Source organism: Diadema setosum, chromosome 6, assembly GCF_964275005.1.
Source record: "Diadema setosum chromosome 6, eeDiaSeto1, whole genome shotgun sequence".
NCBI classification, from domain to species: Eukaryota; Metazoa; Echinodermata; class Echinoidea; order Diadematoida; family Diadematidae; genus Diadema; species Diadema setosum.
The window spans coordinates 5,681,970-5,697,335 of NC_092690.1; the positions used below are offsets into that span (position 1 = coordinate 5,681,970).

The 15,366-nt window shown below is 36.7% G+C and overlaps 1 protein-coding gene across 1 annotated transcript; it reads left to right on the plus strand.

Annotated features, from left to right (window-relative positions):
* The first annotated feature begins 5,529 nt into the window (after nucleotides 1-5,529).
* LOC140230230 (uncharacterized) lies at nucleotides 5,530-10,132 on the plus strand. Its single transcript, XM_072310411.1, has 4 exons — nucleotides 5,530-5,586; nucleotides 6,137-6,317; nucleotides 8,139-8,201; nucleotides 10,070-10,132. Exons 2-4 carry the CDS (start codon nucleotides 6,143-6,145, stop codon nucleotides 10,090-10,092), a joined length of 261 nt encoding a protein of 86 aa, XP_072166512.1. The 5' UTR covers nucleotides 5,530-5,586; nucleotides 6,137-6,142; the 3' UTR covers nucleotides 10,093-10,132.
* The last annotated feature ends 5,234 nt before the right edge of the window (nucleotides 10,133-15,366 follow it).

Here is a 15,366-nt window from a genome sequence, read left to right on the forward strand (position 1 = left end):
TTTGTGGTATTACCACTGGTGCATTCATTGTGTCACCTGTTCCTCCTGATTATGCTGATGATTATGGTGATGATGCACAAGCTGATGATTAATGATGACAATGATACTCTGCTACAGCTACTACACGTACTACTGCTACTGCTATGTACTGCTGTTGCTGCTACTACTACTGCTTCTACTTTCTACAACTGATACAGTATTAGTGCTTATGATAATACTGTTATAAAATTATTGTAATTATAATTGTAATTGTAATTATAATTGTAATTGTAATTACAATAATGATAATGAAAATATTACTATTGTAATTATTATTAGATGGACAAAGAGGGCGAAAACGTCTGTAATCAAAGGGGAATGAAAGTCAAGTATTATGAGAAATATCTCTGCCTTCACTCATTCCTCATGATACTTGGCCTTCATTTCTCTTTGACTACAGACGTTTTCGCCCTCTTTGTCCATCTAATGGTGATGACAATAAAAATTTAGCAATTACCGTATGGTAATTATAATCTATTATGAACGCAGAGTAGAACACGTCAGCAAAGTCAGGAAAATTAAATAATCTCTCTTGACAACTTAAAATGTAAAGAATTTTTAAAGTTTCAGTGCTGCCATCCACATAATTTATATGGCATGTATTATTATATATAATATATTATATATAATATATAATATATTAGGTATTAGATATTATATATCATATGTTATATATTACATATATATATTATATTATATATCTCCTTTAAGAACTCTGAAGGACTCAGAACTCGGTATACCTCCGTTCTCAAGTCAAGAGTCCTATACTCTATACCACAGGGACCCAAGTATGGTAAAAGAAGGGCGGGATGGTTGAAAACGCAGGTCATAGTCATAATGCCTGATGAGGGATGACAGGGTATAATGGATAGCTGATGCACAATATTGTTCGATCGTTTCAGATTAAAAAGAAAGAAAAAGAAAGAATGATTGTTTGTTTGTTTGTTTGTGTGTGTGTGTGTGTGTGTGTGTGTGTGTGTGTGTGTGTAAATAGAGGGAGGATCTGTGCTAAAACTAATATAATTTCATTCCTTCTGTGCATTATCAGGAAGAAGTATATTACCCTTGACCTTTCAACATCCTTCAATTAGTGATCACAATGTATCTCAAAAAAGGTGAATAACATTATATGAGCATTTGTGTTTATACAAATGTAAGTCTTGTGACACCGTGATATCATCACCTTATTTTATTACCGACAACGATATCAGCATTTAGTGAAGAAGTCTATGAAAAAAAAACCCATATTAACTCAAGACTTCTGAATGTGTACTATGTGACTGGAGAAGGTTTAAATATCATCTCTCCTCTCTCTATTTCTCTGCGTATATTAGGCATGTATATACGTATAATATTATATTCATATCTTTATATCACATATGTATTATACAAATATTTCATAAAATGAAAGAGAGCGTAAGAGAATACAGAGAGACAAGGGGGAGGGAGATCGAGGAGAGAGAGAGAGAGAGAGAGATTAGTGATACACGTTATATTGTTATTACATACTGATATATTTCATTTAGGCCTATATGAAATATATATATATATATATATATATATATATATATATATATATATGTGTCTATATCAGATATATATATATATGCATATATATATGCATATATATATTCATATATTCCATACATATGAAATATGTATCTGTATGATTAGCATATATGTATCATATATAAAAAATGTCATATATTATATTGTTATTTTATATTGATGTAGCTCATATATATGAAATGTATATATCTTTTTATAATTTATGTATCATATAAGAATGTCATGTATATGAAAGAGAGAGGAAGAGAATACAGACAGACATAGGGGAAGAGGGAGATCGAATAGGAGAGAGAGAGAGAGAGATTAGTGATACACGTTATATTGTTATTATATATTGATATATTTCATTTATATGAAGTGTACTATTAATATCTTTATATCATATATATATATACATATATATATATATATATATTCATATATTCCATACTCATGAAATATATATCTGTATGATTAGCATATATTTATATATAAAAATGTCATACATATGAAAGAGAGTGGAAGAGAACACAGGCACACACACACACACACACACACACAGGGAGAGAGAGAGAGAGAGAGAGAGAGAGAGGGAGAGGGAGGGAGAGAAAGATTGACTCTGAAGTATATCATGTATTATACCAACATTGCGATATGACAGCTGTTTTCTCGGTCAGCTTTGTGGCGCAGAAAGAAGACCTCGCTTCCGCTGCCCAGCGGCGGCGGCTGGCCAGTCAACCAAAACCCGGAGGGCCGCCACAGCAATGCGCACAGTGTCTGTGTTGGTATTTACAAATATTAGCAGAGCCCTCCACACCTGCCAATAACTAGGTCCTCTCTAATAGAGTTTTACACATGACCGTTGCTCCGTGTTCCGGGACGACGACCGGGAGACAGGGCGTAATAAAGTCCCTAAATTAAAGTCCTCAGACCGTCCGAAAGGAAGTGGGGGATGGAGACAACGTAGTCAAGCGGATGAGAAGGTAAACAGATGGTGAGTTAGTTTGATGTATTAGGTTGAGTGTGTGTTTGTTCGTATGTTTATGATGTATGTGTGCATCTGAAGTTATAAGTTCTTTTCTCCCCCCCCCCCCCTCCTCTCTCTTAACAAACTTCACGTGCAACGGAAAGAATGAGATGCGCAGCCTACTTTCATTTTTTTTTTTTCAAATCCGGTATTCATAACTTAGCGCTTTTCCATTTTCGGTTTAAAGATAAACACAAGATGATAAAAATATTAAGTACACTGTTAATTTCCTGATATCCCTACACTAAAATAACAAATTTATTAAGCTTAGAAGTTTCCCTTCATTACCGTCATGACTGTGTATAGTGAAGGAAATACAGCACTCTCCCGTACTGCCGTTTTCTTCAAGTATAGTTTAGAAGCAAGCGTGAAATAATGTATTTCCACATGATTTTTCTCCTTCAAGTCATTCCCCTCCCCCAAATTTTGTACTGGAAATCTTCAACATGTTTCACAAACTCAAACAACAGTAAAGATGGGCCAAGAACATTCTAATAATGCAGTTATGAACAAGAGCAATCAGTTATGCCTGCCGTCTCGCTCCAATCTGGTCAATGGCAGTGCAACTGAGTTCGTTGTTTGAACACACATGCATGGTTTTTTGTTGTACTGGCGTCCATGCCAATGTTTCGATTCTTACGCCTATAAAACAATCGTTTCTATGATCCTATTCTGTTTTTATTTTGTCCAATTTTCCTCCGTTTTCATCATTCCCAGTACAGTTGATAACATAGGCTTGAGATTTCTCAACTGCCTAAAATTACCCTTTTGTTGAAGTATCTACCCCTTACCCTTTTCCACCTTAATGTATGGCCCTGCATTATTATACATTAAAAGTAGTAAATAACCTTGTATGCACTGTCACACTCACGACAAAATGCATATCTTTGTATAGAAGAACTGTTCTGTACAGGGCTAAGCATGTGTTTGGAGTATACTGGTTAGAAGTGCATGGAAGAGCATGTACCATTTGTTACAGTAAACAGAGCGTATCTATAACTTTGCTTTGTCTAAGCTAAGTTTTGTCTATGAATAAAAGAACTATAGCTTACAATCGAGAATCATAACGTAATCGATAAATGTCACGTGGTAACAATGTTGGACCATTCACAGAACATTGATTATAAAAACATCATTTCTTATTCATGAAATAATATTTTACGAATTATTTGCACATAATGAGAATGAGAGAGAGAGAAAGAGAGAGAGAGAGAGCGATCATAAATAAACTTTTACTAAAAATACAAAGCAAGAAGAGAGAGGGTGAGACGGGGGGAAGTGGTGGGATGTGGAGGAATTATGCATCATTCAATTGCATTTCTCTACTGATTGTGTAGCTAGCTATGAATGCGACAGTGTGTCATCCTTCTCAGTCAAATGACAAAGGACATACTCGACTGTTTACGTTGTTTATTTTGTGTGATACGTGTTTTGTTCCTTCAGTTAAAGACAGAGAGAACTGTAATAAACCATAATGTCCATATACAGAGGCCGTTATCAAAGTCAAGCGATTTGCTTATTGATAACGGTCTCCTCCACCCGTATACTTTAACATATACTATGGAACATACTAGATAATATACGTACATGTATTCTTATAATTTCATCTTTGAAATGAGAATTTTTTGTGTATATTTCAATGTGAAAATTTTTTATTATGCCATATTGATTTGTTTCATACAAGTGGAGAAGTGAAACTTACTGAATCTGAATCGACATTTTTTTTTTCTTTTGGATACAATGTGTCACATAACATAATTGATTTAGCGTTTTCATAAAAAAAAACATAATGACATATAATACAGTGTATTTTCTCTTTCTTTGCTTGTGATCAATAATGCACATTCCTGTGAGCACACTGTCACCTGCTTATTGCTTCGTTCTGTAATTCTGCTGTGCAAAGCCAACTTGTCTGTCAAAGTGTCGTCAGTGGATATTAAAGGGGTGGTACAGTTTTGGTTGAGAGGGACTTTGAGGGTTCCAAAGTTTTTTTTTTTGATGATGATGATTTTTTTTTTTAAAGATAATGAAAAACCTCTTATGAAATAATGTGAAAGACCATATGACTCTACGAGGAATTCAAAGTTTATTTGATGAAAATTGGTTTTGAAATGGCTGAGATATCTACATAATTAATCATCACACACCTTTTATTATATAGGATCGCTTTCCTTTTCTTTGTTTTTGGATATCTCAGCCATTAAAGATCCGATTTTCTTCAAAGAAACTTTGAATTCCTCTTATTTATTGTATGCTCTTAACTATTTCATAACGTGGTTTCAAATTATCTTGCAAAAATTTAAAAGCTTAACAAGCAGTACTATGAACCAGTATAATGTAACAGAGAGAGAGAGAGGAATAAGTGACTCTCTCAACATAACATTATGATTGTAATACGCCAACAGCCATCAGCCTTTTTCCTATAGCTGTCGCCTCGTTCTGCTCCTTTGAAACTGTGCTTGCTGCATCTTATGTAAAGTTATTCACGTTAATGAAGGATTCTTAAAATGCTTGTTTATCATGGTTTGATTCACACGATTAGATGTGGAACTACAGTGTAAAATAGAGCATCGTAGAGTCATTTATTCTTCTTTGTATCTCACTTATTATTTTTCGAGCGTGAAATTGTGTGAAATAAGCTATATCGAAAGCGTCCAGCGGGTTGACGACAGTGTTATGCAATTAAAACATTCACATGGAACATGCTCGGGTCATTCCAGCTGATTGGTCTCAGTCAAAGAATTTCTTTGCAATACTTTTAGAAGAATTCTTGTCGTTGGTTTTATTTTCTCTTTTTTTTTCGATGACTGATTTTTTTTTTTATGACAGTGGCGTCATTTCTTAGAGAGACGAATATAAATGGCTGAAATAGTATAAATGGCAGGAAGATTCTTTCGTTGAGAGCACAGGTCCCGGAGCATCAAGATCGAAAGAAGCACTGATCGGCTGCAGTTCAATCCAAGACATCAACAGTGAGTATGATACCTGTGAAAAAATGTTTCATGTTTGTAGGTAGATTTCAAAGGGTTATAAGTACGACTCTACCTTATAGCCCTTGATCCTGGTGGGGAGAGGGTGGGCGGTGCTCACTGGGGCCAAAATTACATTCTTTGACTTTCCGGATCGATATCATTTTTTGTATACCCACTGTTAATGTCATCTTTCTTTTCTCGCATACCAGAGAAGTCTAAGAAAAACAACAACAATCAACCAACCAAACAAACAAACAAATAAACGATACGAGTATACTTACTCTGGCTTTTGGTTTTTCGGTATTTGGGTGCTCATTTTTCTTCCTGTGTTCATTTATTGCAATATGATTGTCCAGCACTGACCTCCTTGAAAGTTCTTAAAAGCAGATGCCATCAAAGTGCGTAACTTGAATGAAAATGAACACTGTGAAATCGTCTGTAAATACTCAGGGTACTGTTGGATGCTAAAAAAAAATATGCGTAGTTTATGTTGAGATTTTCAAAGTTTAGAAAACTCTTTTCATAATATCTCTACTATGTTGGCTCACAGGAAACCATGGCAACCAAAGTTTTCATCGCATTCATGGCCCTGCTGGTGGTAGCCATGGCCTTCGAATTCGACCCTACCGACGAGGAGGTCGCAGCCGACGTCGAGTTCATGAAGAGGGACCCGGTCATGCAGGACTTCTGGCTGGCGGAGAAGAGGGGCCAAAGCATGAGGAAATACAAGGGTGAGTGTTACGTAATCCCCCCCCCCCCCCAATCGTCCTGTTGTTCACAGGACTATGATAGTATATATCATTACGTATCCCGCCCCATGCAGGGCAGTGTGTCTCTTGTGTCATAAAGTACTATGATGGTTTGCCAACAGTTGAATTGCAGGCATATGTTTAATTCAGAGGTTCTTTTCAATAATCACAACGCTTTATTTAGGATTGTACGTGGTATAGCTGAAACGAAAACATAATGAAACTGATAATAATCATGGAAATTGCAGTTGATAGGAGTTGGAAATCTAAGTTACAAATGCTCGGAGAAGACAAAATGTATAATCAGCTGAAGATATCTTAATCATTGTTAATACAAGATACTTGGTGAGGTAATCTCTCTTGCAGTTCCAAGAAGCTATTTCGTCACTGTGTGCACATGGTGTGTACTAATATAGTTATTTTAGTCTGCCATAAGATAGATACTCTCACGGCGCAAGATTCTTAGGGTACGTATTTAAGTTAAACGTGAAAAGATGACCAGTCATAATACTAAGCTTAAATCAGCGTGACCTACGAAAAAGGCTCTGATTGTTCACATCTATTTTCCTGATTATAGTGTAGAGATACATTTTCCTGGTTTATTCCGCTAATTTACAGATGAGAACTCAGATAAACTGACATTGAAGCATTCAATCAAATCCGAAACAGTATTGTCATCTGTATTAAGTATATTTTTCATACAGAAGAAGAAGAAGAAGAAGAAGAAGAAGAAGAAGAAGAAGGAGAAAAACTATGTCTTTTTTTTTGCAGCATAGAATCATATCGAACCATTGATAGTTGCAATATCAAATAAATTGTTTAAACTGCGATTGGGTACATTAACTAAGAAATGTTCACCATCAAAGTGTTCTTTGTCAATACAATTACAATCATGACAACGGGCATCTCAGATACGATTAGCATGTTAAGATTGAGTTTCAGTGTATGATACCAACCTATTCTAATCAAAACGTGCAGACTTTGTAATTTGCTTGTGTTCATATCAATGTCTATACGAAAAAGCCTTAAAGGGGAAATCAAGTCCAAATATAAGTTAGTCTCATAAGAAAGAGTAAAGTATTACAAGTTCAACTGTATAAATTATTGATCGAAATCAGACTGAAAATAAGGAAGTTATGACATTTTGAGGTTTCACTATTTCGGGGGGAAACAGTATTGAACAGGCATATTGTTCTGAATATGCAAATGGCAAAGTGAATATGTCATCCCCTATACAATTAACTTATCATAATCATAGTTTGTACATAAAATTGTGAAATTTCCAGTTTTTCATTCAAATGCAATTATGCCTTAGGCTTAAATCCTCTTATATCTAACTGATCACTATTCTGCAGTTATTCAACCAGGAATAACGTCATGTTTCAGACTTCAAAGACAGAAACGCTGAATTTTCGTCATTTCTTTTTTTTTTTTTACACGATCAATGGAAAAATGTGCGGGTATGACATGGTTAGCTCACTCATTTGCATATTCAAGTCAAATTTTCACTGTTGAACTCGTAAAAGTTCATTCTTTATCATCAGACTAACTCATATTTAGACTGGATTTCCTCTTTAAGTCCATAAGAGTCCATATTCTTAAGTTAGGGAAATATTGTGTAATACAAATTTCATGACATAGAAAAAAAAAATGAATAATTACCATTTTGCATTACATCGCAAGGAGCTACCAAATGTGAAAGCCAAATTCGGACGTGGGGAATTTTTCATTCAAATATTCAATTTCCAATAATCGTTTGAACACTGTCTTTCTTGTCTCCCTGCCTTCCTCTTTCGGCATTAGCTTGCGAAGGCGCCCCCGGCTGTTGGTGTATGAGGCGTGGTGGCAAGGTGGCATACTGCGGAGGTAAGTCACCATCTTCAGCCTCTATTACTAGTATTGTCGATGGCCTCGATTGGAGTTCGTATAGAGTGTATGCCCCAGTCACATATAAACACGGATGCTCAAGGATCTGCACGGTGATCAGGGGACGTCCGGGAAGATCCGGGATTTTGGTATGACTGTACACACGGTATCAACACGGCAGCTATACGGATAAGGCCGGAAGAGCGCGGCGTCTACACGGACAAACACGGCATCTACACGGATCAACACGGCAGCTACACGGCAGCCACACGGACCACCCCGGATTGCTTTGCCGACACGGCAGTCCCCGGATGACGCCGGATGTTTTTGACCTCCAAAAGTTGCCGTGTTGGCCTCCCGGCGTCAACACGGATCTCTCCCCGGATCAGATCCGGGGTGGTCCGGAGTGATCCGGGATGTCTGTGTGACTGGGGCAATAGAGTAAATATCGGGTCGAGCATGCGCGCAAGAGCCTTGGTTTATCTGGCTCGCTTCGCTCTCTATCGGAATTTTCTCCTCGATCATGACGATATCGACTCTACCGACTCCAACAGCGCCATGTCTGCCGCCAGGAAGCTCAGTATATAGTCAACACCTATAGTATACCCGCTGCATGCTATAAGGATTAGAACCAACACTTGCTGTCGGGCGAAAGCTCGGTGGTCTAGTGGAGATGACGCCTGTCCGGTGATCAGGAGGTCGTAGGTTCGAATCCTGCTCGAGTATGTACGCCCATGATTTTTATCATGGCTACTACTAAAACACTGATCAATTCAGTGCTTATTTACGTCGATGTGGGGCAATTTGTCAATCAGTTGCAACCTATAGTATAGTTCAGTACAGTATGTCCCCCCCTAAAAAAAAAAATACAATCGGATTTTTGCATTGATAACTTCCAATATGATTTAACTGTCTTAATGCTACTTCAGTGTCTTAAGATATAACATCTTAGCTATATTATGCAGACAGCCCCATTCCGTTTGGTTGAGTAGTCACAGAGATATGTGGATCATTGTAACGCATGTCATGGGTCTGATTCTTCCAAGTTTAGGCACTTGGATGCTCTTGGGACTGCATAATATGTGAACACAACGGACAAAACTTGCAGGGAAGGGATTCCTGACATGCTCTACAAAACTCCACATTTCTCTTTGACCACTGAAGCAAATCGGATTTGTTGTTGTTTTTTGTGTAAAATGTGGGTAATAAGGTATAGTTTCATACCCTAAAATCGTATTTGGATTGATACACTATTTTTAGAGTTATCATTTTGGAGAGGGTCCCCTTGTATTTTTATTTTTTTTTTTGGACATACGATAGAGGTCTTCCTCTTCCTCTTATTCTGACTTTGATCCCAGCGGGTCAGGTTGGCAGTGTATACACAACTCCTCTATTTCCCTCCATGTAGATGTTTGCCTGCAATCTAGGGGCTTTCCCATATTTAGGGACATCCCCTTCTCAAGTTCTTTCCTCCACAACATCCCCCTCCTCCAGATACACCCCAGCATCATTTTGCTCAGCATTTTATTTTCCCTACCCTGATGCCCTGATATAATAAAAATAAACAGACATAAAAGAAATATTGCATGTCCAATTTGTGCACTTTTTCTATAGTGCTATGTTACGTCTCCCAGGCAACTATACAGGAGAATTCTTCCAAAATTTCGTGAAAATGTTCAAGCATGTAAAGATTGATAAAAGCTATGCCTATCTGTATATAAATTTATTATATCAAAGCAATTTATTTTAATTCTCACTTAATTGTATGTATACCATACACGTTGTGGGTTCTTTTGTCTTGTTTTGTTTTCCAAGTTTGCCTTTTAACATGTTAGCCTTATATCAATCGTTATTTATTCTTCCAACAGGTGCCGGTGGTGGAGCCATCTAAACGCCCTCACCACTCCGGACGGCCTCCTTGATGAACGGAAACTGGCAATGTACAGATCAGACTTGAGTGGAGACTATGCACGACATCATGCACTGCGCAGTGCTACATAGACTTGACGGGTTGTTACTGATCTTTTCCGCTGCCTTATAGAAGGGTTATGCATTTCCCTGAGAAGACAGCATATTCATTAAAGATATGAATAAAGATAAGAAATGATTATGCAAAGCACAGACAAAATGATTTGACGTCTGTTTTTTGTGCAGTGTCGGAAATAGTTCAACTATTATTTTGGTTGCTGATTGTTGACGACTGGAACACAGTATACACTGTATAATTAAAAAGTTGAAAAGCGTATATCAGATAAAATTGCGTTACAAGGTGTAAAGAAGACCAGAACTATGTTGTTCAAGGAAGTGGGTGCCACTCTGTGTGTGTGTGTGTGTGTGTGTTCGTGTGTATTTGGTCGTGTGTGCATTTGTGCGTGATAGCATGTGACAAAATTCACCAAAGGATTGACCAAGTAATTATGCATTGAGTGATGTGAAATAATTTAAAGTTATGTCTTTATCAAAAAATGTTTATATAGAGAGTGGCATTAATTGTGTCTCCAAATATGAACATTGCTAAGATTATTCCGATATATCATATACATTGAAGAAATGGAGACAACGAAGACATGAATGATTATGGACGAATTTCTTTGTATATGTTTGGTTTTGAATTAACAGAAATATAATGAACTAGAACTGAAATATTTTCAATCACATAACTTTTTAAAAATCAATTTCAGCTTAGTTTCGTTTAAAAAAAAAAAACATACATCTCATGCGCTACAAAACCCTCATTTCAATTCCTTTCATTTCATTTCAATTTATTTTCATTTTTCTCACATATTACAATAAAGTACAGTGTATATAAAAACGAAAATTATACAAAATATAAATTAGATGAAACTTCACCGGAATTTATAAAATTTTGTCTCGTTATAAACACAAGGTCTGTATACATGCGAGTTGAACTGTGGTCATGATGCGAAAAAATATGATGGGGCCTGCGTAAAAGCAAGCTTGTACAGCCGCAGGTCCCTTGGTAAATCAGATCATACTAAAAAAAAAAAAACAAAAAAAAAAAAAAAAAAAAAAACAGAAACACTCCTTCGAAAATGTCCCTTATACAGGATGAATCTTCCTGAACTTCTCCAAGGCCTTCAAAACTATCAAAAACAAGATACAAGTATACTACACCTATTGGATACGTGCTATGGCATTTACATTGGTTCAGGGGTTACATGGTTTAAAGACAATCGTATATACGCCTATGAGTATTTGAATAATGACGAATGTGATCTAAAGAATATTTTGTGGAATTCCAGCTACAATCATCATACGTGTAGACCATGCAATCAAGTTAAGGCTACAAAAAGAACCGAAAAGAACGAACATTATTTCGACACTGTAATGATGTAAGACATGTAAGATGTTGATAATCAAGGATACGAAAGAGTATGTGAAAACAATAAAAGAAACAAAAACGAGAAAGAGAGAGACAGTGTGTGTGAGAGAGAGAACCCCACAAATTTATCAAAATTGTTAGCAAAGAGTGTGTTTAAATAATATCCTCAAAGAATAAATCGCAGAAAAGATGACTTGGTATAAACCTGTCTAAGCAATGTAAATATTGGTATTTCCGTGACTATAAGGTGGGAGAGGGGGCTGCCATGTGTTTTCCACGTTTGTGTCGTTCTAATATGTCTGTTAACGTCCCGTCATTGATACGCATTGATAAGTTGATGACTGATCCACCTACACAGTATACTTTATTTTCTTTTAATATAAGTCACCGCGCGTAGGGCTCCATTTGGGGATTGACGTGGAGGTCATATATATATGTCTATTCGATTTACCTCGTCGTTTCATCCGATCACCTGAGAGAGAGAGAGAGAGAGAGAGAGAGAGAGAGAGAGAGAGAGAGAAAACCAAATGTTATGAGTGGGTTTCAGCAGGGAGCCCTTCAGGGGTTCAGTAACGGTCATTAATTTTGATATCTCGTTACAATTCAAAACCTTCAGGTTAGATTAAACCGGTGACTCTGGCGTTACCTTTCCGGTAATGAAATCATGACATTTCCTCCAAAATTAAAGTTTTTCTCCGGCTCCATTGGTCAAGAGGTGACTGTCAAAATTTGAATGGAGAGGGCAGACAGGGCCAATTGTTCACGTGACCGGTACTCATGTTTTTGTTTTTTTTCTTGTAATTTTAATATCCACCGTCAAACGACAAAACTAAATAAAAACAGTAACAAGACAAACAATAACGGCAAAAAAAAACAACAACAAATAGGTGAGTAAATCATCTGTGGTTATTTTATTTTATTTTTTTTTTTGAGGGGATAAAGGAAAGCGGATGATATAAAATGGGTTGAGTTTGTCCCTTCCAGCAGAAGATTCAGCTGTGATTGTAGTTGAAACCAAGACAACTGTCGACAGTTTATTCCACCTGCGGGGAAATACAGACGGTAAGTGCAATTTTCATTTACAGCATCATCACTGCGTTTGATATTCTTTCAGAGAAAGAAAATACAATAACGGTGTGAAAGGTACAGTTTATTGTGAATGAGAGATTTTCATTCATGAACAGTTCAATACCATGTTGTTGTTGTTTTTTTTTATGGAAAAAACGATCGATTTAAACGATTTATATTTAGGACGTCATTTTTCGTACTCCTCCACGTCCATACGACACCATTGTATTAGCAGATGACTATTAAATCTTGCCAAACACCTTTGGAAAGTAAGATGCATATTTGTAGTTACAAAAAGGAAAATCACCTTAATTTCTGATTAGACTCCTTGTTTAATTCAGTGTGCTAATAGTAACTCTGAATGTGTAATTAAACCAAAGACGTTATTACTTCAAATATTTTGCATATAGGGTGGAAAAATAACAAACAAGAAACAACTGCATTTCCTTTATGTTCATGTATTAATATATTATGGATGTCTGTGATATTGTAGCAATCATCTCTATCCTGTCCACAATATGTTCGCAGACCCAAATCAACATGCTATCCAAGGTATTCTGCCTCTTCATGGCTCTCATGGTGGTCACCATGGCGCTCGAGCTCGACCTAACCGACGAGGACATTGCGGCCGAAGTCGAGTTTTTGAAGCGCGACCCAGCACTGCAACAAGAGTTCTTCCTGGACGAGAAGAGGGGAGCAAAGATGAGGAAACTTAAGGGTATGTCACAATCTGAACCAATTTAAAAGAGACTTTCACATGATTTTCAGGCTTTTGCATCGAACATCTTATTATTGGTTATACCAAGGAGGTTCGAGAAATGGAGTCACAACAGTCTTATTCGCTTTGATCCCACGCTCGAAGCCGCCACTCAAAAATATTTGAAGTATGTGTCAAACTGGATCTGCCGCTCAGATGCGAAGACAATAGACTCGTGTCTCATTGCCTACTAGTAATCACCAGCCACTTTCCAAGGAAGATATGTCTTTGTGATGGTAATTACTTTTCGCTATCCCTACTTACAAAAGATGGGCGGTAGACAATGGTAAAGGCACGGGGGTGCGCGAATAGAAATTGCTCAAAATTAATATTGCTGAAATAGATATCAAAATTACTCGACTGTACGTGTCTGTACGCTAATCTGACATATTAATTTATAAAGAAGTATACTTGAAGATGATACCATATTAGTTTCATTTGGCGGAAATAAGGAAAAAAAGTGATAAAAACCGGCTTTCCATGAGGGTAAAATTTCAAACACTTTCACAAGATACAGCTCAGATTTACACTTTGGCACATATTATTTTCGAACGGAATTGACTTTTGTTTTATGTGCTTTATAATTAGGTGAAATTTAATTGCATTTGATATATAAACGAGCAGCATATACCCGATATTATGTTAGCGTTAAAAATGAATCTTCAGATTGCTCATAAGATGGCGGCTTCAAACATCGAACATCAAATGCACAAATGCACCCGTGGAATTCTCTTGTCTATCCATAGAAAACTGACAGCTGATTGAATAATTATAGTCAGTTGTAACTCTATCTCTCGAACCTCCTTGGTTATACTGGATACAGGGTCTCAGAATTCATACTGATTTGGATGAGGATGATTATCCCAATTTGTAACAAATCACAATGAACGAGGATGATGACATCACAGCAGCTTCAAACAAAATGCGTGATTGGATGCTCAGGGAAGCAAAGAAGAAGAAGAAGAAGAAGAAGAAGAAGAAGAAGAAGAAGAAATAAAAAGCATGCATAAATTCTACACAGAAGAAATTTTTACGCAAGTAGTGTTTTAATTGTATTACCATTACATTACATGAATATGTGAGCCTCGTATGTCACCATAATACTTCTTCATTGTGATTATATTTAGTGTTTTTTATTATATTGGTTTATCTGCTAAATGAAAACAATAAATATCACAAATAGTATATATATATATGACACTATCGGTTGTGTATCACATGATATGAAACAATATAAATCGTCTGAAATTTCGGTAGCATTTCTGCCTTTATGACCATTTTGCCCAGTATGGGTGCACATCACGAGCTGAGCCCCCACGAGAGTTATATAGTTTTTCAACGAAATCAGTACACCTCAATGTTTCCTTCACCGTCTCTTTGAACAAGTGACAAACATGAAAATGCAATTCCTTATTGGACCAAGATTAATGGTCACCCCTGGATGATTTATACACATTTTGTTCTCGTTAATATACAAATTATTATTATTTTTTTTTTTGTCGGTAACACAAGAGTAGTATTCGTTACATTATTTTTGCAATCATTAAATGGAAATTAGAACTTGGAACCATGTGTATGATTATGATGATGATGTAGAAACCGGTGGGTGAAAGGTGGGTGGGGGGGGGGGGGGTTCACACACCGCGTTTTTTCTTGTTATTTGTTTTGTTTAAAAAAAAAAGATAAAGTTGGGGGCGACCGATGCGCTCCCCCCCCCTTGATCCGCCACTGCAGCGGAGGTAGATTATATTAAATTTGTTTGGTAATTTGTTTTATATAATTAGCTTGCAACCACGCCCCGGGCTGCTGGTGTACGCGGAGGGGTAACAAAGTCGCCTATTGCCAAGGTAACATTTCTGTTCTTTGATGGCTACGATGTTAGTTTAATTTATGATAAAACATTGTTAATCAACCAAAGTCAGTCAAAATGTGCGCAAAGTATGTATTTTACAACCTTGAAGGCGGACGCTGTTTGCTTTTGCAGGCTTGATTCACAC